This window comes from Thamnophis sirtalis, unplaced genomic scaffold (assembly GCF_051295495.1).
Source record: "Thamnophis sirtalis isolate CommonGarterSnake01/CBP01778 unplaced genomic scaffold, rThaSir2_p1.2 scaffold_8, whole genome shotgun sequence".
Classification (NCBI taxonomy): domain Eukaryota; kingdom Metazoa; phylum Chordata; class Lepidosauria; order Squamata; family Natricidae; genus Thamnophis; species Thamnophis sirtalis.
Window position 1 is genome coordinate 70829746 of NW_028261388.1, and position 24541 is coordinate 70854286.

Consider the following 24541-nt stretch of genomic DNA (forward strand, 5'->3'; position numbering starts at 1 on the left):
ATGATAGTGTAGAATAATCATATCCAAGGACCAGTGGTGGGTTTCAAAAAAATTTGGAACTTCTTCTGTAGGTGCTGCTTTCCGGGTCCACTGGTGGGACCTCTTCTAACCGGTTCGGTAGATTTGACGAACTGGTTCTACCGAACAGGTGCGAACTGGGAGGAACCCACCTCTGATGCTGTTGTAGCAATAGCAATAACATTTAGACTGATATACCACTTTACAGTGCTTTACAACCCTCTCTAAGCAGTTTACAGAGTCAGCGTATTGTCCCCAACAATCTGGGTCTTCATTTTACCTACCTTGGAAGTATGGAAGGCTGAGTTAACCTTGAGCCTGGTGGGATTTGAACTGCCAAATTGCAGTCAGCTGGCAGTCAGCAGAAGTAGACTGCAATACTGCACTCTAACCACTGCGCCACCAAGACTCTTGTAAGTTCAAATGGTCACTAAGTGAACTGTTGTAAATTGAGGACTATCTGTATTTGATGTTATAATTTTCATGAAATTTTAATTGTTTTCTAATCTCCATTGTTATTTCCGCCCCATTTCCCTCATTCTGTTGTCACTCCAGTCTTTCCCAGGTTTCAGTGCGTGCCCCCCTCAGTCCAAAGAATCCCCTCTTCCAATATTACTCTATTTTTGATCCAATATGCTAATATGGTTTTCCTGAAAAACATAATTACTTTGTTATTTTTCTTTTCCTGGCCGTTAGGTTTTTGAAGAGGAGCATCATATCTTATATTTGGATCATGGTGGTGTGATTGTGGCCATCAAAGATACATCTATTCCTCTGAAAATACTCAAGTAATTCTACAGCAAACTTTCATTAGTCTACTGTATTTTCAGTACTAAAAATATTCCAACTGAAATGTTTTTTTTCTCTAAGAGAATTATTTACTAATTTAATATTTGCTCCATGTTTTCTAAATGTCTACAAAGATTCTCAGTCATCTAGGTCATGGTTGTCCCAAAGATGCTTTTTCAAGAAGCAAGAGCTGAAGAAGCTTATTGGATGAAAAACGAAACGTCTTCAAAGAAAAACCAGAAAGTCCACTTCCTTTGTAAAAAAAGCATATTTGGGACATCGATGTTTGCTAGTTATATTCATATATGTAATAAATACACTTATCCATGGAAATCAGGAAACAAAACATAGGTAAGGAGGTCATTCTCCCCTCCTCCCTCAGGCATCTATAAATAGCCATCTAGAACATAGAAAATAGAACAATAAGGTTAGAAGGGAGCTTGGAAGTCTTTTAGTTCAACCCCCTGCCCATGGCAGGAGATCCTATACCTTTCCAGACTTTCATTGGGCTTGATGCAATGGATACACTTGATCATAGAAAGAATAACAAAAACAGAACAGAATAGAAGAGTTGGAAGGGATGCTGAAGATCCTCCAGTCCAGCCCCCCAGCCAAGCAGGAGACCCTATACCATTCCAGACAAATGGCTGTCCAATCTCTTTTAAAATATCTCCATTGATGCAGCACCCACAATTTGTTGAGGCAAGCTGTTCCAGTGCAGTGATTAATTGTTTTCACTGTCAGGAAGTTTCTTGTTAGTTCTAGATTGCTTCTTTCCTTGATTAGTTTCCATCCATTGTGTCTTATCCTATCTTCAGGTTCTTTGAAGAATAGGTTAACTCTTCTTCATTGTGGCAGCCCCTTAAATGTTGGAACACTGCTAACATGTCACCCCTAATTCTTCTTTTCATTAGACTAAACATACCCAATTTCTGCAACTATTCTTCATATGTTTTAGCCTCCAGACCCTTAACCATGTTTGTTGCTCTTCTCTGCACTCTTTCTAGAATCTCAACATCTTTTTTTATATTGTGGTAACCAAAACTGGATACAGTATTCCAAAGCATTATAAAGTGGTACTATCACTTCACATGATCTTGATTTTATCTCCCTCTTAATGCAGCCTAGAACTATGTTGGCTTTTTGGGCAACTGCAGCACACTGCTGGCTCATATTTAAGCAATTGTCCACTGGGATTCCCTAGATCCCTCTCATAGTTACTGTTAGATTTCACCTATTCTATATCTGTGCATTTGGTTTTTCTTTAAGTAAGTAAAACCTTACTTTTCCCACCACTAAATTTCCTTTTGTTAGATAGAGCCCAGTTTTCAAGCCTGTCAAAGTCCTTCTGAATCTTGAGCCTATCTTCTGGGTTCTTGGCTATTCCTCCCAGCTTGGTGTCATCTGCAAATTCCCCTTCTATCCCCTATCTACTTGGATATCTTTAAAAGTGGATTAATTAGGGGTGTGCAAAGCTTTCTGTAGTTGCTAATTATAAACAAGTTAACTCCTTAAAAAGGTAGGATGCTGTTAGCTGAAATTATTATTTTCTGGCAACCCTGGCCTGTTCACTGAATCTTCTTAGTGCTCCTGACAATGATGTTTCCATGTATAATAATTTGGCTCTTTCACTATTTTGGTCTTTTATATGAGATTCGCTGAGCACAAAAGAATAGAATAGCTGCTGTTGGTGGTACTATACTAAACCCTTTGGAAATATTGTATATATATGTTCTAAAATACCTAGAAGAGAATTTCCTATTAGTATTGACATTTAATTGGCTACTACTATTGGCTACTACTATCTTGTGCATGTAGCACAAGATAATAATTTGATCTTATCCAGGGCAACTATTCTGAGGTTTTGGTAGATTTGATAATTATTCTGATTCTGACTTTCAAATATTACTTACATTGTGACCTATCATATTGACTCTCAGACCAGTATAATGATCTCGTGATCAAATTTTATGACTTGTTTATATCAGAAACGTGATGCCAGAGGGCCCCATCAAACAAATCTTACAATTTTCCTCTGTGTGTTTTCTTTTGTATGATTAACTCACACTGATATATTTTTTTGGTGCATTGTTCTGATTAAACTACGAAGTGTTTGAAATACAGGTAGTTCTCAATTTACAGCCATAAATGAGCCCAAAATTTATTCTAGTAAGTAAGTCAGTTATAAAGTGAATTTTGACCCATTTTACAATATTTTGTCACTGCTCTTAAATAAATAATTGCAGTTGTAAAGTGAATCATGTTGTTAAGTGAATTCAGCTTCCTTCATTGACTTTGCTTGTTGGAGGCTGGCTGGGAAGCTTGCAAAGGATGATCATATGATCCTGAGATGGTGCAAGTGTCATAAATATATGCCAGTTGCCAAGTACTTGAATTTTGACGCTGTGACCATGGGGATTCTGCAGGTCATAAGTGTGAAAAATGGTCATAAATCTGAAAGGTCACTAAATGAATAGTATAAGTTGAGGACTACCTGTATCTGTTTCAGATTTTGAGATAATGTCTTTTGAGATAACTTTAGTAGCAGAATTTTTTTTACAAAGGAAAGAACTCAAACATGTACTCTTTACTGACAACTGGGATTAGAATTTCAATTGGTAAACAATGTGGTCATAAAGTGTGAGTGCATTGCTTAGTGATTGCAATCCCTGTAATCGTGGTTGCCATCATTAACTCAAACTCACCATTGTTAGGTAAGTCAACTTCTTCTCAGCTTCTCATCACCACGTATTTGGAGAAGCTGTCAGGAAGTCAAAAGTTCCACACCTGCAGACAGGTAAATGGCTGCTGGGTGAAGGAGAGAATGAAGGGGAGTTTGGAATATGAGGGTTGAAGAGGGTGTGTCAGAGGCATAGTCTGTGAGGAAATGCTCAAGAATGGGAGAGAGGATCTGGGAGGGTGCAAGAGAGGGGCTACCAGGGTTGGGAGGGCGCGCAAGGGTGATAATTTGGGGGGAGATATACAAGAGGCACTATGTGGGTTGGAGAGAGTGCATCAGGGGTGGGTTCCTGCCAGTTCTAACGTCTTCTATAGAAGAGGTTCCACAAATCTACAGTGCCGTTTAGAACCAGTTCCAGCTCCCTCCCCCCACCCATCCGCACTTCATCAAGATGAAGAGTGAGAGGAGGAATTCTGGGAGTTGAAGTCCACAAGTCTTAAAGCTGTCAAGTTTGGACACCCCTGGGGTTTTTTTTCTAAAGGGTTAGGGGTGCAAGGGTCTTGTAACTTGACAGCTTTAAGACTTGCATGCTTCAAATACCAGAGTTTCTGAGCCAATATTTTGGTTCTAAGCAAGAACATTGTTAAGTGAGTTTCACCACATTTTACAAGTTGGCCATGCCCACTCAATCATATGGCTGGCAAGCCACTCCCACCTGGTCACATGGCTGGCAAGCCACTCTCACCTGGTCACATGGCTGGCAAGCCACTCCCACAAAGCAGGCCACACCTACAGAAGAGGTTCTAAAAAATTTTGAAACCCACCACTGGAGTGCATGTAGGTCAGGAGTTACAAGGGAGGCACAGAGAGGGTTGGAGAGAGTGTACTAGGATGCACAAGTGGCCAGTGTGGCAGAAGTACAGATTGTCTGGGGGAGGGTGCAAGTGTGGGAGAGATACCCCAGCAACAGTGAAGGTTACAAATAGTATTCATGTGATTGCACGGTGCTTGGCAACTGATTGTAAATGTGAACAGGTTGTCAAACTCCTAGATTGCAATCACACAATTGCAGAATTGCTGGAACAACCAGACCTTCAAGGACTGGTCCTAACCACCATTCATTCAGCATCAGCAGAACTTTGAAGGGTCACTGTACAAATGGTCATAAGTCGAAAACTACCTATAATGGTTAGCTTTAGAATATCTACCGTTTAACTACTTTGGACTTGGTGAATCCTATTAAATTGTTTAAAGAAATGGTATTGATTATTTTACTATTTCCATTACAGATTCAGTGTAGATGAAGGTCAAACTTGGAGCACCCATAATTTCACAAGTATTTCTGTGTATGTGGATGGCCTACTTAGCGAACCTGGGGATGAGACTTTAGTCATGACGTAAGTACCTTTAATTGTATCAGCCCACCAACTACATGAAAAAAAGTTGATTGAAAGTGTTTAACTTAATGTAATGAAACAATTACCTAAGTAATTAATTTAGGAACACATCCAAGGTCTTCATTTTTGGCTGGACATTTTTAAATGAAATGAAAGCAATTTAATGGATGATAATTAATTGGGAGAGTACCTATGGGAAATAGTTTTGTGATAATGTGGAGGCTTCAGGATTCAGAAGAAGAGTAAAAGGAATGCCTTAGATGTAGAGATAATAGATAAATAGATATCTGACTAAACATACATTACTTCAGAGTTAAACACAGATAAGCCAAACTTTCTGTTGTGAAGTCAAATGATTAAAAATGTTCAAGAAGACAAAATCCTTGACTACAATATAGTCTCCATTGTTGATTACTACATCTTCTTTAGTTCTGTTATATACCAAGATATAGATGTGCAGGGTCAGTTAATTGCTAATATTTAAAGTATGGTACAGAACAGCCCGATTATGAAAATAATTTGAAAATATAACATTTTCATGTACTGAAGAGCTGTGGTGGCAGAGTGGTTAGATTGTAGTATTGCAGACTAATTCTGCTGACTGCCAGTCAGCATTTCAGCAGTTTGAGTCTCACCTGCTCCATCTTCCATCCTTCCAAGGTTGGTAAAATGAGGACCCAGATTATTGGGGACAATATGTAAACCATTTAAAGAGGGCTGTAAAGTGGTATATACATCTACTTATTTTTGGAGTATAAGATGCACCTTTTCCCCCACAAAAAGAGAGGAAAAGAAAAAGAGAGAGAAATACAGTAGGTAGGTAGGGAGAGAGAGTAGGTAGGTAGGTAGGTAGGTAGGTAGATGTTTCCAGGTGTATTTATCCATGTGCTAGAGAAGGAAATCACTGACAATCTGCAGCACCTAAGACTTTGTTTCTGCTGGCACAGCACTTGATCAATGTAATTCTCATCAATCAGTTAAAGAGCATTCCGAAAGGAAAAAAAAGTTTTTGCACTCTGCAAACCTCTCAAAAACGGCCTGTTTTTCATGAAAATGAGCGCGTTTTTTTCCAAAAAAGGGGGGCATGAATAGCCTTGGGGGGGATTGCAGAGTGCTCCTGGGAGGTGGGGGGCAAAAAATGAGCAAAACATGGCCCATTTTTCATGAAAATGGGCCCGTTTCTTGTCAAACAAAATGTATGCATAGGCTTATGGGAGCTTATAGAGTGCTGCTGGGAGCTGGGGGGCAAAAATGGCCCATTTTTTGCTCATTTCTGCCCTCCCCAGCCCCCAGGAGCTCTCTGAAAGCCTCCATAAGGCTATGCACGGCCATTTTGGTGAAGGGGGTGAGGCTTCAGGAGGCAAAAAACGCTGTATTCGATGTATAAGATGCACCCGGATTTTCAGCCTCTTTTTTGAGGAAAAAAGGTGCGTCTTATACTCTGAAAAATACGATATTCCTTGTTATATTCTTGTCTTCACTCCCAGTCTTTTACTTGGGAACTCATTCAGATTTTTTTCTCTTTAGGGTGTTTGGACACATCAGCTACCAGTCAGACTGGGAACTAGTCAAGGTAGATTTCCGTCCATCTTTTTCCCGTGAATGCACTGATGAAGACTATGAATCATGGGACCTGACAAATCTGCAGGTGCAACTACATATAAAGAAATAACTATCATATTTAGTGACATTTGTTTGTGTAATACTAAAACATGTTTAGTATTATCTGTGCTAACTACACTAAGGCTGTGGTTCAGTTAAAGAGAAGTATAATTTGTCTATCTGAACTGGTTAACAAACCAGAACATAAAACTAAAACTGAATTTTGAGTTAATATCTAAATTCTAAATGAAATATGATTAGTAAAGACCTCAGTTTTCCTTATTTGAATAATCTGGAAATTTGTAGCATGGTTTCATTCCATCATAAACAAGAGATAGAGAGAAGGGAGAGTATGCAGATCACACAGATTATGTATGTAATACAATCACAACTTTTGTTCTACTGAATGTGGCTTGATTTCTAAATAGCCAGGCATAGGATTACACTAAACCCATGGCTTACCAATTACAGATGAAATAGACTGCTGTGAGAGAATAGCTTGATTTCTAGGACTATGTTCTGATTATTCCAGGATATTCATATCAATAGAAGTCATCAAAAATAATCATTCTTGATTAATTAGAATCAAATGTTATATATATTAAAGACATAACTTCAAATTTGAATTTGTAGCTCAGATTTATTTCAGAAAGGTAATATGGCATGAACTATCAGATAGCATTTTGATGCAAAGTAAAAAAGTGGGGGCGAGGAGATGTTTCACAATACAATATAGAGAGAGTACAGTGTTTCCAGTTAAATGAACATAAAATCAAAACTTTAGAGGTATGATTTGCTCAACTGCAAAAAGAATAGTGTGAAAACTATGACAAGAACAATTTCAGACTAGTATATTGCTCCTTAAATTCTACAACAAAGGCTGTCTTCTAGCTCAAATATTTACAAATACAGCAGTGTGTACTCCTTGATTCAACGTTTAGCTGGGGAGGTATAAATTGGTACTTTATTAAATGCAATAAATATGATACACATTAAACACATTGTAGACTGCACTGGCTAAGATTTAGTGATCTGGAGATAAAGTATTTATTATGGACAGAGTATGAATAGGTTTCAACAATCAATCTCTTAATTGCCTGTAATTGATGTCAGACCAATTAAATGAATCAAGATATTTTTAAAATACAACATTTAGAGAGAATTTCTTTTTGATATAGCAGGCAAAGAAATAGAGGTATGATTTGAGCCAAAGACATACTTATATTTCAATTTGCTTAATACAATCAAATTAATTGAAAGTTAAGGAAAGATGCTATGTATGAAGTCTCCATCAGTATTGCTACACTGGAAATAGCTCTGTGTAGATTTAGATAAGAATGTTTCTCAGTGGAAGTTGAACAACCCAAGATTGAGTTGCATGAGATCAGCCATTTTGTTTTAGCATTTAATTTGTTTCTTCTTTCCTTTACACACATGTGCCTATAAACATTGCTATATTTTCTATACTAAATATTAAGATGTGTTATTAAACTTGCTCACAATAGTGTGGTTATAATCAATACAAGAAATGGGAAAAGGGAAGAAGTTAAATTGTATTGAGAAAGATCAGTTCATGCAATCTGCATGTGAAACACTTGTTAGATCTTATTCTTATACCTAAAATTCAGTTGACAATTCTTACTGGATACTGAAAATTAGTCCAAGAATTGGGTTACAAATAAATAAATAACTTTATCTAACAGCTATGAGAATTAACCTTTAATATTCAGGGTGACCGTTGCATAATGGGCCAGCAGAGAACCTTTCGAAGGAGGAAGAATTCATCATGGTGTATTAAAGGAAAAAACTTTATGTCAGCACTTTCTTCCAAAGTTTGTGAATGTAGTTCTTCTGATTTCTTATGGTAAGTTTTCTCTTCCTGTCTCCTGAAGAGGCCGTGTTGTTAATGTTATGTATAGACATACTGAAAAATCCATACAGATAGTCCTTGATTTATAATTGAGCCTGACAATTATAGTCATAAACCATGATGGCTGTAAATTGGGTCACAAACAATTTTACCATTTTTATTATCTTTATTGTGGCAATCATTAACAAATTCCTTGTTCAGTATAGGCATGGTTTTGCCAGAAACCAGAAGGAGATGCCAGTTTCTGCCAAAAGTATTGTATAGCATGACCCCTGGGTGCGAGAAACAGCTGTAAATGTAAGCTGAATGCCCAGAATGTAGCCACATGACTGCAGGGAGAGTTGACATCAGAACTTCAAATCTGGGTCGCCTATCCCCTTTTTCTGGGGGGGGTGTCTATTGCAACTTCAAATGGTTGCTAATTAAAGGTAGTTTATTATGTTTTTTAAACAGAAATTATGGTTTTTGTTTGGAAGAGAATAGTTATCTTCACAAAAAAAGAAAGGAACAATATAGCCAACTGTTCTGACTCCCTCCTCCGTCCAGTAACGAAAGCCGAGACAAGCTTTACTAGAATGTACTTTAATTAGCAAGACCAGAATCTCGGTGGCTGAAAGCCAAGCAAAACAAACAGATAAGGACCTTGACAGCAAGTCCGACAAACCTTGGCAACAATTCAGACAAAACATGGCAGCAATCCAGCCTGCCAAGGTAGTTACGTTCTCTTTAGTCAAAGCGTTGACTTCTGCAAGAAGGGCGTGTCACAAACAGTCTTTTTTATAGTCTGGAGAGGAGCCTAATGACCATCAGCTGAGTGCAATTACCTCCTGTAATTGTGTAATTGTTCCTGACGCTGAGTAGCTCTGCGATGGCGTGCATTCAGGAACAACTCACTGCTGGTTTCTGGATCACTCTTCCTTGTCTCCTCCCCACTGATCCAAGGCTCAGACGCCACCTGGTGGCCAACCAGTCTCTCTGCACCCTGCTCAGAGTCGGAACCCTGTCCAGGGTCCTCCACATCCTCCAGGGCTGACTCAGAGGGCCCCTCGCTGTCGGAGTCTGGTGGCAGCTCCAACGGCTCCTGCTGGGCCACAACAGCCAACATTTCATTTATTTTATGACAGTCCCAAAACAACCGGTATAACAATTCACAAATAGATCATAAAGAATGAAAATGTTATTCAGTAGAATAACAATGAAATCTTTTTATCAATAAACACTAATTTGTTCCACCAACAAATGACCAGGTTGAGCCAGGGGAATATTTTTCAGATGGATATCATTGTGAAGTCATTATTGAAAATGATGACTTGGGGACTTGTCCTCCTTACTTCTTAAAGGTGGCAAAATCAGAAAACGGATTTGGAGATATCAATCTGCATGAATAGGTGGGATTATCTACCCCAAAGCTATTATATTGGCTAAATGTTTAGGTTTTAAAGGTTACAAAAGTAACCTTCTACTTTCTAAAAGTAGAAAGTGGATTGCCAAGGAATTGCACTTTGTGTGTCTCTGTTTGCAAAGTATAGATCTGTCATTTTGAATTGTGCTTGGAGGTGAAGTTTTAAGAATTACTGATAGAATTATCTTGGAGTTTGTTTGTTTGTTCATTTATTAATTATATTTGCCTCTCATCTTGTATCAAAACAACTCATAGCAGAGTATACTGAATGCATACGGTATTTTCTCTTCTGTTTCAGCAATACAGCATTCTTTTATTAGATTTAATACAACTGAGAAAGTCCTGTTCAATTAAATATATATTGAGTTTTAAAGATGGCCAATATCTAGAGAAAAAGATCCCGTATAACTTGAATCATGTCAGTGCCTCTATTAATAAGACTCTGCCTTGTCTGAAATAGACTTGTGGACCATGAGGGAACTATGTGTCTGCCAGCACAGCTGCTGGTAGCAGATTTATTACAGGTGGCCACCAAGGCTGGTTGCCAGAACCATCTGCTTCCCTTGAGTCTGCTCTTCGGAGACAGCCTGAGGAACTTTGCTTCAAGAGGGATTTTCTGTCTGTGCTAGACATTCTTTTCTTCCTGTGAATCTAAGCTGGATATCACAGCAGTCCATAACAAAAGAAGGGAGGGTGGAAATTAAGACCTATTTCCCTTCCAATTGCCCATATGCTCTCCAATCTTGTGGAATGTCCTAGCCTCCCAGAAAGGTTGTGTTCCTTTGTAAATAAAATTGACTAAAGGATTGTACACCTATTTGCATCATTTCTCATGCAAAGATAATAAACCTGGTTTTTGTAATGGAGACTTGTTGCTGCTAACTAGAGTGCTAATGAGCACCTGCTGACCTCAGCTGTCAAAACTATAAATACACTCCTGGAAAGTTAGTTTATTGGCCAATATGACAAAAGCTATGGAAACAGTGGTGGGTTTCAAAAATTGTTTGAACCTACTCTGTGGGTGTGGCCTCCTTTGTGGGAGTGGCTTGCCACCCATGTGACTGGATGGGAGTGGCTTGCCACCCATGTGACCGGGTGGGAGTGGCTTGCCGCCCATGTGACCGGATATGAAGATGCCGACGACACTTGTCGGAACCACCTTAAATTACCTCACACACAGCACTGGCATGCATAAGAATATGATGTAAACTTGTTTTCTAAAAGGCATCTTTGGTTTGCGTTAAAACAACTTCAACACACGCAATGTTCTGATTGCACCACAAACGCAGTAGTCATCCTTACCTTTCACAGAGGCACTGAGTTGTATAAATATCAGCTTGATAGTGTAGAATAATCATATCCAAGGACCAGTGGTGGGTTTCAAAAAAATTTGGAACCTCTTCTGTAGGTGTGGCCTGCTTTCCAGGTCCACTGGTGGAACCTCTTCTAACCGGTTCGGTAGATTTGACGAACCGGTTCTACCGAATAGGTGCAAACTGGTAGGAACCCACCTCTGTATGGAACCCAAAGGATGTCTGGTAAAAGATACCATCCCAAAAAGATACAATCTGTTTCAGCTATAATTCATAGAGTTATGTGTACAATAAAAACCTATTTGTTATTATTATTCTGTAGTGATTATGGATTTGAACTTTCACTTTCAAAATCAGAGCCCAGCATGTGCTTTGCTGACTTTTGGTTTAACCCTAAAGCCCCCCCTGAAGACTGTATCGCAGGGCAGACCTATAAAAGTAGCACAGGGTAAGTAAGTGAATATTTTGTTTGGAAAATAGCTCTCTATTTTACTTTCTGCCTTGTATCAGTCTCCTTTACAAATTGCTAATATGATAGAGACAAAAACGATTATTTATTTCTAATAAAATATTTTGGGTTTTGAAAAAAAATGATGTGGAAAGTTTCTGCATACTATTTTGCCTTGATGAATGCTTCTTAATAGTTAGAGATACATTACCTCTGGAGATTTCTGTTAGCCCCCAAATTGGTGTCACTGAAGCTGCTTTTCTGAATGATAGCTAACATTATCAGCAGGGATGCAGTTACTTTTCCTTTCTGGTGTATTTGGCAGCATACATCATATTAAGAAAGTCAAGGATTGCTATTTTGAGAAATGTAGGGCTTCTGTCTGCTTTCTACATTCGCAAGGCTGCAGTACACAGGTGCCTCTTTCTTCACTATCCAGTCAATCCCCTCTGGAATTGTAGCCGGCCTTTTGGGCAGTTTGAATAACAAGTTCTGACCTTGCCAACTCTTCATGGGGTCTTGCGTTTTTAATTATTATACACCACCATTTTTTAATCTTTGAAGGAATTACTGGGCAGTGTGCCAACTTATTATGATTAAATAGTTATACATAAAAATATGGTTGGGAATTCCTTACCTTTGGCCTGGTACTGTTTTGTTTTGAAATTGCCCCTATTCTGCTTCTGTGGATAATCTTATAGGTACACAGAAATATGTAATTTTATATGTTTATCCTATCATTTCCTTGTGGGGTAAAAAAAAGGAGGGCGAAATAGCAAGCTAAAGAAATTAAAGGCATGAGAAAATAAAAAGGAAAGGAAATATAGCACATACCAACAGCATTCACATATATCTCCCCCATTCTTTTTATCCTTGTTTCCAATATGTCCATACATTGCTTTATACTTTGCTGCTGTTCTTTCAAGTTCTTACCTCTTTCTCTATTTTGCTTCTCATCAGTTATATAATTGTTACTTATTTATGTAGTCTACGATTGCATACATCTGGAATCTTGCACCTTTTTCTCAAAACTATTTCTCATCCTTTCATTATCACTATTACTGGAGCATAACATGCAGTGGTGGGTTTCAAAAATTGTTCGAACCTACTCTATGGGTGTAGCTTCCTTTGTGGGAGTAGCTTGCCACCCATGTCACCGGATGGGAGTGGCTTGCCGCCCATGTGACCAGATATAAAGATGCCGATGACACTTGTCAGAACCACCTTAAATTACCTCACACACAGCACTGGCATGCAAAACAATATGATGTAAACTTGTTTTTTAAAGGCATCTTTGGTTTGCGTTAAAACAACTTCAACACACGCAATGTTCTGATTGTACCACAAATGCAGTAGTCATCCTTACCTTTCACAGAGGCACTGAGTTTTATAAATATGAGCATGATAGGGTAGAATAATCATATCCAAGGACCAGTGGTGGGTTTCAAAAAATTTTGGAACCTCTTCTGTAGGTGTGGCCTGCTTTCCGGGTCCACTGGTGGAACCTCTTCTAACCGGTTCGGTAAATTTGATGAACCGGTTCTACCGAATAGGTGCGAACTGGTAGGAACCCATCTTTGATAACGTGTCACTATCACCAGCCTATGGATTTCAACTTTCATATGCAAACCACAACAACAACAACATAGGTGACACTATACATTGTGGCTTTGGTTAAATCAAGGCTTTCTCATAGTACTTTTTAATAATGTAAATAAAGTATAGACTAGTTTACCAGCCTTACTCCCATACAACAGTCAGCCTTTTCTGCCAATATTAAAAACAGTATCAAATATTTTCCACATTTTGGCCAGCATGCTACCAAAATCCAGTTTTAGCTGAAGCATTTTAATGTTATTTTTATGGAAGCTAGAATCTCTAGTGTAGAGACTGCAATCCAGCATGTTATAGCTTGCCTCCTAGCAGCTAAGAGCTGTATGTGATATACTGACAGCATGCTGCCTCTCTGCTTTTGTCCTAGATCTGTTGTGTGAACATATAGGGTTGAATCCAAATTAAGACTTGGCTCAAGGGCATGAGCCTTTTCTGTATCTGTTGATCAGTTGTGTTCCTCCCTCAGATATGCTCTCCATTCACTTCTTTCTACAGATACCGTAAAGTTATATCTAATATATGTAAAGGAGGTACGGATTTACAGAAAAATTCTTCTCAGCATGTGTGTCCACTAACTGCTCCCAAAGGATTGCAGATCAGCATTAAAGGGAAAAGCCTAGCTATTAAGCCAGGAGAATATGTCACCTTTATGGTCAAACAAAATCAGGTATTACTGGAATTTCTCATCTATGGAAGTCAGAATAAAAATGTAATTGTCCTTTTAACCTGAAAACAGGGTTGCACTAGAATTTGTCCTACAATGTATTTTGTTTTCCTTTCTCTTTCTCTGCTGACTTATCATTCTCTTTATTTGAAGGTAAAAAAATTAGTGGGCTCCTTCTCTTACTTCACAGTTTTTTCTCCCTAAGTTCCTATAGGAGACACCTCTCTTCCCCCCTCCACTGATACAAAAAAAGAGAGATGGGAGTTATGTATAGCCCGTTACTATCTGGCAGGCTATCATGACAGCGGTGTTTATTAGTATGAAGATGAAGTGATTGGGTTGGCTTGGCAGCAGGTGGTAGTATGTGCGTCACTGAAGGCTTTCTTCCTTTCCTAGGAATGAAGTAATTGAGAAATAACTGAAGGTAGCGTCAGTAATCAAGAAACTTCCTCTAGCAGGAAATGGCCAAACCACAGAACAGTTATTGCCTAAATTTAAATTAATTATTAGTGAAGAGTATTTTAATCATTTCCTTTTCCCAGAAATCAGGAGTAAATCTTAGTTGTGTATAAAACAGAAGGGTTTCAATGTCCTTTTGTTTCTGTTTTGCTGGCAAAGAGGCATGGGAGTTTTACAGTAAGTTTCAGCTTACACAGAGGCAGTTAAGCAAAAACTTAAACACATTTGCCACATATTTTGTTGCTAGGAAAAGCATTGTTTGTGAGATACATATGTTTTCCCCAGAACTTAAGGAGCATTGGAGACTGTTGATTTGTTATGGTGAATTTGGAATTGCTTATAAAGGACAGGATTGTGTGCAGTGCATGCACATGTAGACATTGTTGATAGTGTTACTTCATCTTATATAAAATAGTAGATATAGCCAGATCAGAAGTAACTTTGATATCTCATGCACATTTGGGATGCCTTCAAAAGCAGATCTGCAAATCTTTGGCTAAATGAACAGAAAGTAAGATTCTAGTAGAAGTGACAGGTAATAGGTTTACATACATTCTTATGAAAAAACTCATGCCCCAAGAAATTCTTCAATTCAACTATATGGCAGGGTGAGAATCCACTGTAGTACATAGCAAGCTAAACACCTGAAGAGCAGATGCCTACATGAAAAACTCAGGGAGAATGTGTACCCACAATCATTTGTTACAAGATGCCTACACAACACAATGAGATGAGAAAGGAAGCAACAAAAGGGCCAAACTCAATGGTAGCCTCACATTGCAATGAACAAGGACATACATTCAGTTTTGCAGCTACTCAGTTTGTTAGATGAGCAAGCACAAAAACAGCCTGGAAACTGATTGAAGCCTGGGAAACAGGCGTCTCTGTCAGTAAATGGGAGTGCTGATTTGCCACCAGCTTATCAAGTAATTAGGAGGTGAGGACTTGGCAGCACAGGGAAACAACAGACAACGACTTAATAGCCAGCCATCAACAGCCCAATCAACAATTAAAAACCCACACAAAAGAGGCATCATATAAATACCACACACAGAGTAGCCCAAAGCAAACACTTTGCCAGAGAGAAGTTCCCTGAAAATGGCCTCCAACACAAATCCTAAAGCTTGGAAGACTAAACCTCTGGTTGCAGTGACCAACCCTGATTGAATCCTACAAACTGTTCAACGTTTGGCACTCTGAGTAAGACATGCGCTGGCCAAAAACTTTTGCAAAAATGTGTGCAATCAAATCAGTCTCAGTCAGCAGATTGAGTTGATATAGGTGTTAAAGCCAATTTCTTCCTTAGCAAATTGTTCTGACCCCTTCCTCTGTCCAGTAATGAATGCCGAGACAAGCTTAACTAGAATGTACTTTAATAGCAAGAAACCAAAACCTCGGTGGCTGAAAGCCAAGCATAACAAACAGATAAGGACCTTGGCAGCAACTCAGATAAACCTTGGCAGCAATCCAGCCTGCCAAGGTAGTTACTAAAGTTCTTCAACTTTTAGTCAATGTGTTGACTTCTGCAAAGAGGGGCGTGTGCACAAGTAGTCTTTTTATAGTCTGGAGAGGAGCCTAATGACCACCAGCTGAGTGCAATTACCTCCTGTAACTGTGCAAGTGTTCCTTACGCCTATTAGCTCTTCGATGCCGGGCATCCAGGAACAACTCACTGCTGGACTCAGGCTCACTCTCCCTTGTCTCCTCCCCACTGGTCCAAGGCTCAGGCACCCCCTGGTGGCCAACCAGCCTCTCTGCACCCTGCTCAGAGTCAGAACCTTATCCAGGGTCCTCCACATCCTCCAGAGCCGACTCATAGGGCCCCTTGCTGTCGGAGTCTGGTGGCAGCTCCAACGGCTCCTGCTGGGCCACAACACAAATGCCAAAAATCACTGCCAAGCTTGGTAAGAAGGTGACATCGCTTGGGGAACCTGGTAGTGTTTGATGGGGCATATATTGAATCATGCAAACTAAGCATGCAAGAAGCTGGTTTGGATGCTTATATTATTGGAAGAGGAGATGTGCCAGATGTAGATTTATCTTCAATACTACTAATTAGGAGTTTATTATTGAATTTTAATGATCTAAGAATTGATCTTTTTTTTAAAAAAATGCATCATTCTTTATAAAATTTATATAACACCACCTGGACTCATTTTTTTTTGTAAAATGGGCAGCCATACAAATACGATACATATATAAACTCAGAGTAACCCGGATAAATTCTGGGGCTTCCAATCTTAATTTGACCCATTTATCATCATGCAAACAAAAAGTGTAGGTTAATCCTCCAAAGACAAGAACAACCTTATAAATAAAAATTTCGTTTAGACAACCTGTCTATGTTACTTTTTTTTCTCTACACCCACCCTCCCTATTTTGAATGATTCCGCTCCATCTGAGGTACCATGAATTTTAAAATACTTTTAATAGAGCTTTGTGAAATTCTGTTTATGATGTAACAGAGGCAGCAATCGGTTCAGTGGATGGCTAATGCTTACTTTCAGAGCTGCCAGTATTGATACATAGCTTTGATTGCTCCCCTCTTCCATTTTTGAGATGGGTCTGGTTTTTTTTTCCTTCTTGGTTTTCATAGGGTGATACTTTAAACACCAGATATCAAGTGAACTTTGGAGATGGCATTAAGGCAAACTATATGAACCTGACACTGATAGGTGAAACCTTTCAACACCATTATGAAAATCCTGGAGTTTATCGTGTCTCTGTGGTGGCCAAGAATGCTGCAGGTCAAGATGAAGCAGTCATATTTATTCAGGTTCATCGTAAGTTTCACTTTTATTTTTCTCATTCTCATTATTATTGCAGCATTAGTATAGTATTAACTTACCTATTTGTTACATTTGTATATTTCATTACAAAATGGTTAGCAATTTACAGTGCAATACATATTTCACTCTTGGAGCTTCTTAACAGTCAACAGAATGTTGGATTTTCCCCCCTCTGGGATGGAAATTACTTTCTGATCTCAAGTTTATTCATCTGTCTGCTATTGTTATCAACACCCAAAAATCTTGTTGAGGAGGGATACATTTTGAATGCATCTTGGCTATAGTCTACATCATAAAATATATTTAGGTTATGTCCATAAATGGATTCCGGTTCTATTCTGTATATTGTCAGTATAGTAGAACACTGAAAATTGATTTAATATCTTGCTCAGATAAATGCTCATCCTAGTCATAAAGGAAGTAAGGTAGCCTTCAAGATGAAAAATCCCTGTGATGCCTCATTGCTTTTTGCATTTGCTGTCTTCCGCACACCACATTTGTGTGCTGGCACACAAAACAAGTAGAGCAGAAACTCTGCGCTCACTTCTTGATACAGCTGAAGGTAGAGGTGAACAAATTTAAAAATGCATAAAATCTGGAGGTAAGTTTTTCCTTTAAGTGAAAAGTGCAGTTTACAGATTCATGAATTTGTTTGACCAAGTTGGGAAAGTTTCCTATTTCCACTAAACTGAAGTTTGTTCATACTTTCTTTTTATATACTGACATCAGGAATATATGACAGGATTCTGCTTAAATTTAACTTTGAAGGCAGTGCAGCAGACATCTGACCTGCCTCATGACCAGTGACGTGCGGTGAGGTTTATGGCTGATGAGGCAGCAATTATTTTAGACTTGTGGACTTCAACTCCCAGAATTCCACAGCCAGGCATGCTTAGTTCCGATTTAAAGCGACAGCATTTGTTTTTCTCCTTTGCTAAATAAGTTTCCTTCTTTCTTTTTCTTTTTCTTCTCCCTTCCCCTCCTTCCTCCCTCTCTCCTTCCCTTCCCCCTCTGTCAAACACACACAAACACACAAACAAAGTTGCACCAGGAGGATGAAGTTTGAATTCCTCCCCCTCCCTCCGACCCACATGTACCTTTTCCAACTGTTTCAGAGAGGATTTCAACTCTGCTCTTGCCTGTCATCATGAAAAGAAAAAAAAATGTAAAAGGAAAAAGGCAAGAGCTGAGGTCAGGCTGAGCTAGTTGCTGCCAGAGTCACTGTGGATGACTCTGCTTAACTGTTTAAAAAAACCTCTAAAAAGCACCCTCTACAGGAGGAGGCAGGAGAACGACGTGCCTCACTTATGTCAGGAATTTTTAGGCTTTTAATCCTTGCTTAACTCTGCTCGAGTGATTATAAAACGCCTAAAGTCAGACTAGATGAGGCACCTCATTCTCCTGCCTCCTCCTGTAGAGGGCACTTTTTAAACAGTTAAGCACTAAGCAGAGTCATCCACGGTGACTCTGGCAGCAACTAGCACAGCCTGACCTCAGCTCTTGCCTTTTTCCTTTTACATTTTTTTTTCTTTTCATGATGACAGTGGTGAGGCTCTGCCTCCCCTGACTGCACGTCCCTGCTCATGACACACAACCAACACTACTTTCTCTCAGGATTGCTAAAACTGCTTTGATTGCTGTTTTGAGTAATTACAGCTTTGAAACACAGTTGAATTCTGGTGATTTAATGTTGTGATATAGCCAACTATGGCCAATGAGAATAGATTCAACATTTGATCTTGTGGATAAATGGAGGGATAAAATCTGTCAGTTTCTTTTGGAAGAACATCATAATGGTGCTGAGAAAAGGAAAAGGAGAAGGAAAAACACAGTCCCAGGAACGAAGTTGGACGTCTTTGAAAGTCTTTCATTGATTATGTTCATCTCTGTGCAGTGCTAGACATGTGTGATGGTACACATATAGTTGGTGGAATTCCATGGGAGAACGTTATTTGAAAATGGCAGCATATAAAGCCTAAGGTTCGCAAAGCTATAGGTAGAAAGCATTTGTAATTGTTCTAACAATTGATCCTGCACAGAGAGCACTATGCAACAAATATGTACTATACATATACATATACATGAGCCGAGGTGGCCCAGTGGTTAGGGTGCAGTACTGCAGGCCACTTTAGCTGACTGTGATCTGCAGTTCAGTGGTTCAAATCTCACCGGCTCAAGGTCGACTCAGCCTTCCATCCTTCCAAGGTGGGTGAAATGAGGACCCAGACTGTGGGGGCAAGTTGCTGACTCAATTTGCTAAAAAAATTTGTAAACCGCTTAGAGAGGGCTGAAAGCCCTATGAAGCGGTATATAAATCTAATAAATAAATAAATAAACAAATAAATACTATAGTTTTCTAATAAATGCATTGTCAACAATGAGTAGCAATTGAATTGGGGGAAAATAGTGATGTACAGTGCCAGGAATTCACTCATATGAAATTAGCTTTAATGTAAGGGAATCTCCCTGTAGAACTGTAGGATCAGTATCTCAGTCTCATGGTCCACAGCCACATGCACTCTGCAACAATATTGGGAAAAAAGAGTCCCTGTAGCTCATGCAGTTTGTAATTATTCTGCGGTGTAAATAACCGGTGTAAATAATGCAAATGTAAAGCTTTCTCTAGACTTGGTCAGACAAGTTCAGAGATTTCACAGTCTCTTGTTCCCAGTGTTTGGAAACTCTGTGGTCCCCTAACTGAAAATCTCACTCTTCCTACTTGCTTCTATCTAGTATATACTGTATACACAACCCATCAGCTTTAGGTTTCCCCTTTCTGATTTGGAAGGAATATAAATGCAATATTTATTTAAGACTTCCAAATAAAATAAATGCAAATTTTTAAAAAGTATCTTAATTAAAATTTCAACAAGTTATAAAAACTTAAGACAATTTAATTTGCAGTGAGAATTGCTAACATTAATTTTCTATTGAGCAATAAAATTTGATGTAGTTTAATTCAGTCCCTAAGGAAGGTGGTGTTCTCTTGAATTTGCTTGAAAAGTTTAAAAGATGTCCCTGAGCATTCTAGTGCATCTTTAAGAAGATGTATTTGAAAGCACAAGATGTTTGATAAATTAATGGCTTTTCAATTAACAGTCGGGACTCTTTCCAGCTCCACTGCAGGCTTTACATCTTGAAGTAGTTCCTGCTGTTGGCAGAAACCGGGAGGTGAATTTGACAGCCATCATCCTGCCAAAGAACTCTAACTTTACACTTTTTTACTGGTGGATTGGAAACAATATTCAGGTATTGAATAATTATTACGGTCATTTTTCCAGCATTTGAAACTTTTTACGCTAATTTCAATATGTACTATATGTATGCATTTATTTATTTATAAAATTTATAGGTATCTTAGTATCCTAAAACAGCTAGTTTTATTATCTTAAACTATAGTTTTATTGTTAAATATTTTTGAAGGTTTGACATACTGTACTTCCCCCATATTCAACTTAGCACTGCAATCTCAGTGAGATTGCTGACTGAGGTTCTGTGAGTGGCCGTCTTGCACATACTCCAACCCCCTGCCCATGGCAGGAGATCCTATATAATTCTGGACAAAGGGCTGTCCTGTCTCTTCTGGAGAACCTCCAGTGATAGAACTTCCACAACTTCCGGAGGGAAGCCTGATTAATTGTTCTCATTGTCAGGAAATTTCTCCTTAGTTCTAGGTTGGATCTTTCTTTAATGATCTTCTGCCTGTTACTACTTGTCCTACTGCCAAGTGCTTTGGAGAATACATTTACTCCCTCTTGTGTGTAGCAGCCCCTCAAGTACAGGAAGGCTGCTATCATATCACCCCTAATCCAGTGGTGGGTTACGGCTGGTACGCCCCAGTATGGGCACACCAGTGCCTGCTGGGAGCACCAGGAAATGTTCTGGTATGGTGCTCCGGAGGGCCCGCCTGCCTATCCGCCATCCTTACCTGTATTTGACCCAACCGGACCATTTGCGCACGTACATGGAGCGTACGGCACCTGCGCGACAGTCTGCCGAGCATCTGGAGTATCACGGGCAGTGGGTGTGCAATATTCCAAGCGTGGTCTCACCCATGCAGTATAAAATGGTACTAACACTTCACATGATTGTGAAATTATGCGTCTCTTGATGCAACCTTGAATTTCTTTTTTGGGGAGCTGCAGCACACTGCTGGCTCATACTTAAGTAAGGAGCTGCTTATATACTCAGAGTTAAGGCTGGCAGGCACATTGAGATTGTTGGTGTGAAAGCAACATAGCAACCTGCAAAATGCTACTGCTGGAACAGTTTACTGTTAGGCATTTTGTTTTGAATGGGACTTTGAGTGTAGGTTTGAGCTACTGAAGTGTTAAAAAAGTTGTTTTTGTTCTCAAACCATGCTCCAGAATGCTCAAGGGACTGGGAAAAATAAACTTTATCAAGTTCTCTATACCTTTTGGAGAGTCCAGTGTTTGCTTTCTGTTACTTTCTAGCCAGCTCCCCATTTCTCTGTCTGCCAGGGTCTCTGCCACAACAACTGTATCTGTTTCCTCCTTTCTGGTATTAAACCTCACAAATGTAGCTCACCTGTAAAAAAAGGTGGGAACTGATAGAGATGAGCAGGTCAAATAAAGGACGGAGACTTGGATTGTGCCAGTCAATTTCAAGTTGACTGGTAGATCCCGCAAAGACTTAGCAATAGCAATAGCAGTTAGACTTATATACCGCTTCATAGGGCTTTCAGCCCTCTCTAAGCAGTTTACAGAGTCAGCATATCGCCCCCACAGTCTGGGTCCTCATTTCACCCACCTCGGAAGGATGGAAGGCTGAGCCGGTGAGATTAGAACCGCTGAACTGCAGATAACAGTCAGCTGAAGTGGCCTGCACCCTAACCACTGCGCCACCTCGGCTCTCTAATGCAGAAACAGCAAAGCACTGTGTGTTGCAAGCATAGGTTGTTGTTTAGCAATTCAGACTGTACTCCTCAGTGCATGAGATCTTTTTTTTTTATTATTATCCATAACTCCCCCTCTTGATTTGGGGAGTTACTTAGTAGTGAATAGTGAAGATTGTCCTGTTAGAAATAGCATTACTTTCAATCCTCAGTTTCATTAAAAGGAGTTAATAGCAGCATTTTCACTCATGTAAGTGTGACTATCAGATAGTTTAACTACTCACAATAACGGTGCTCCAAGTGAACTATGATTATGGCAAGTTTGTTTAGTAACATCACACTACAAGCCTGTGACAATCAATTAATGCTTGCAAGTATAGTGGTTCAGTAGGTGTTCTAGTTAATTTTTAAAGGAAAATATTCCTGAACTGTGGTAATTTGATAAGAACATGTGCATCGAACCCTGAATTGGGAGTCCATGTGGGGTGGGAAGAGCTCCAATGCAAGAAACTTCTGAAAAAGAAGTATAAATTATCTGTTAATATAATATTTATATATAATATAATATTTGATAGAGGGATTTAGAGAAAGAGAAATTAAGAAACTTTTGTATTAATTTAGTTGTCAGAGACTATGGAGTGGAAATTCTAAAATTAACCAGACACCTACTAAACACGTAGAGATTTTTTATTGTGGTTAAGTCCAGATCAAGGGTTCTACTTCATAGTTTAGATTAATGCAAGGATATCTTAATTTCTTGTGTGTGATTCTGTTGCCAAAGAAAAATCAATATTAAGATATTTGTGTCATTATCAAACATTTACATGCTCGTCATCTAGCGCAGTGAAAACCTATAGACAGTTCAAATAGGAATCTTTCAGATTCAGTTACTTTCTTCCAGTTTCTTCTTCTTCCAGAAGAAAGTAACTGAATCTGAAAGATTCCTATTTGAACTGTCTACTTGCTTCTTTGTTTTACAATTATGTGTGCTTGGGAGCCATGGCAAGCAGCCATCTCCCCTTCTCAGAACTCTTAGAAATGTTGAAACCAAAGGGATTCATTGGAACCAAGTAGATTTGGGGCTCTGCCAGGCAAAGCATCCGGTCATCAATTTAAAAAGGAGGGGAGGGGTTGTTCAAGGAAAGGTTTTACTGGATTTTTTCCAGTTTTGAAAAACTGAGTGGTAGAAGCTTGTAAATGTAAATGGGGGTTATGAAAATACATTTTCATTTAAATGAGATCATGAACTGTATTTTAATTCAATATTTTATTCTGCATTCATGATGATAATAAAGTAATATTAATATTGCGGGTAATAATATTGTATAATGTTTTACTTTTTACATACTTAGAATCAATACTCTTCTGTTCTTTCTGACTATCAATTAGTAGACAGTACTAAAATGTGGGGATTTTCACCACATTTTAAGCCCCTTTTGCTGTAAAGAAAATAAAGATTTCATGGATTCCCTCCTTCTTCCATTGAAAATATCTATTGACCAAGTGTGATTGGACACACAAGAAACTTCTCTTTGGTGCATATGCTCTCAGTGTACATAAGGGAAAAATAAAAAGAATACATTCATCAAGAATCATAACATTCAGCACTTAGTGATAGTTGTAGGTTGCGAATAAGCAATCAAATTATAATAGGAAACAAACAAAACAATATAAATTTTAAAGATACAAGTAACATGATTATAATCATAAGTGAGAAGAGATAGGTACTAGGAAGGAAAAGAAGAATAATAGTAATACAGTCTTAGTAGGTAATATGACAGTGTTATGGGAATTAGTTGTTTAGCAGAGTGATGGCATTCGGGGAAAAACTGTCCTTGTGCCTAGTTGTTCTGGTGTGCATCGTTTTGAGGGTAGAAGTTGAAACAATCTAAGTCCAGGATGAGAGGGATCTGTAGTTATTTTCATAGCCCTCTTTTTGACTCGTGCAGTATACAGGTTTTCGATGGAAGGCAGGTTGGTAGCAATTGTTTTTTCTGCAGTTCTAATTATCTGTGTCTGTCTTGTTTGATGGCAGAGCCAAACCAGACAGTTATAGAGGTGCAGATGACAGACTCAATAATTCCTCTGTAGAACAGAATCAGAAGCTCTTTGGGAAGTTTGAACTTTCTGAGTTGGCGCAGATAGAACATTCTTCGTTGTGCTTTTTTGATGACAGATGTCCATTTTAAGTCTTGAGATATGATAGAACCTAGAAACTTGAAGATCTCTACTATTGATACTGTGTTGTCTAGTATTGTAAGAGGTGACAGTTTAGGAGGATTTCTCCTAAAAATCTATCACCATTTCTACCCTTTTGAGTGTATTTAGTTCAAGATTGTCCTGGTTGCACCACAAGGCCAGTTGTTCAACCTCCTGTCTGAATGCAGATTCACTGTTGTCTTAAATGAGACCAATTACTGTTGTATCATCTGCAACCTTCAGTATTTTAACAGAGGGATCTTTTGAGATGCAGTCATTGGCGTATAGAGAAAAATGGAGAGACCACACAGCCTTGGGGGGCTCCTGTGCTAATTGTATCGGTATCTGATGTTTTTGCCTAGCTTCACCTGCTGCTTTCTGTCTGTTAGGAAGCTTATGATCGATTTACAAGTGTGAACAGGTACAGCTAGCTGATTTTGTT

At 38.9% G+C, this 24541-nt stretch overlaps 1 protein-coding gene across 2 annotated transcripts in view; it reads left to right on the top strand.

Moving 5' to 3' along the window:
* Nucleotides 1-24541, top strand: part of SORCS2 (sortilin related VPS10 domain containing receptor 2) — a 122327-nt gene that overhangs the window by 81182 nt on the left and 16604 nt on the right. For both annotated transcript variants that reach the window (XM_087721882.1, XM_087721881.1), the window contains exons 13-20: nt 715-806; nt 4777-4884; nt 6412-6532; nt 8217-8350; nt 11394-11519; nt 13629-13800; nt 16853-17039; nt 20161-20294. In XM_087721882.1, coding sequence (XP_087578008.1) covers nt 715-806; nt 4777-4884; nt 6412-6532; nt 8217-8350; nt 11394-11519; nt 13629-13800; nt 16853-17039; nt 20161-20294 — 1074 coding nt within the window. The remainder of the gene's footprint in view (nt 1-714; nt 807-4776; nt 4885-6411; nt 6533-8216; nt 8351-11393; nt 11520-13628; nt 13801-16852; nt 17040-20160; nt 20295-24541) is intronic.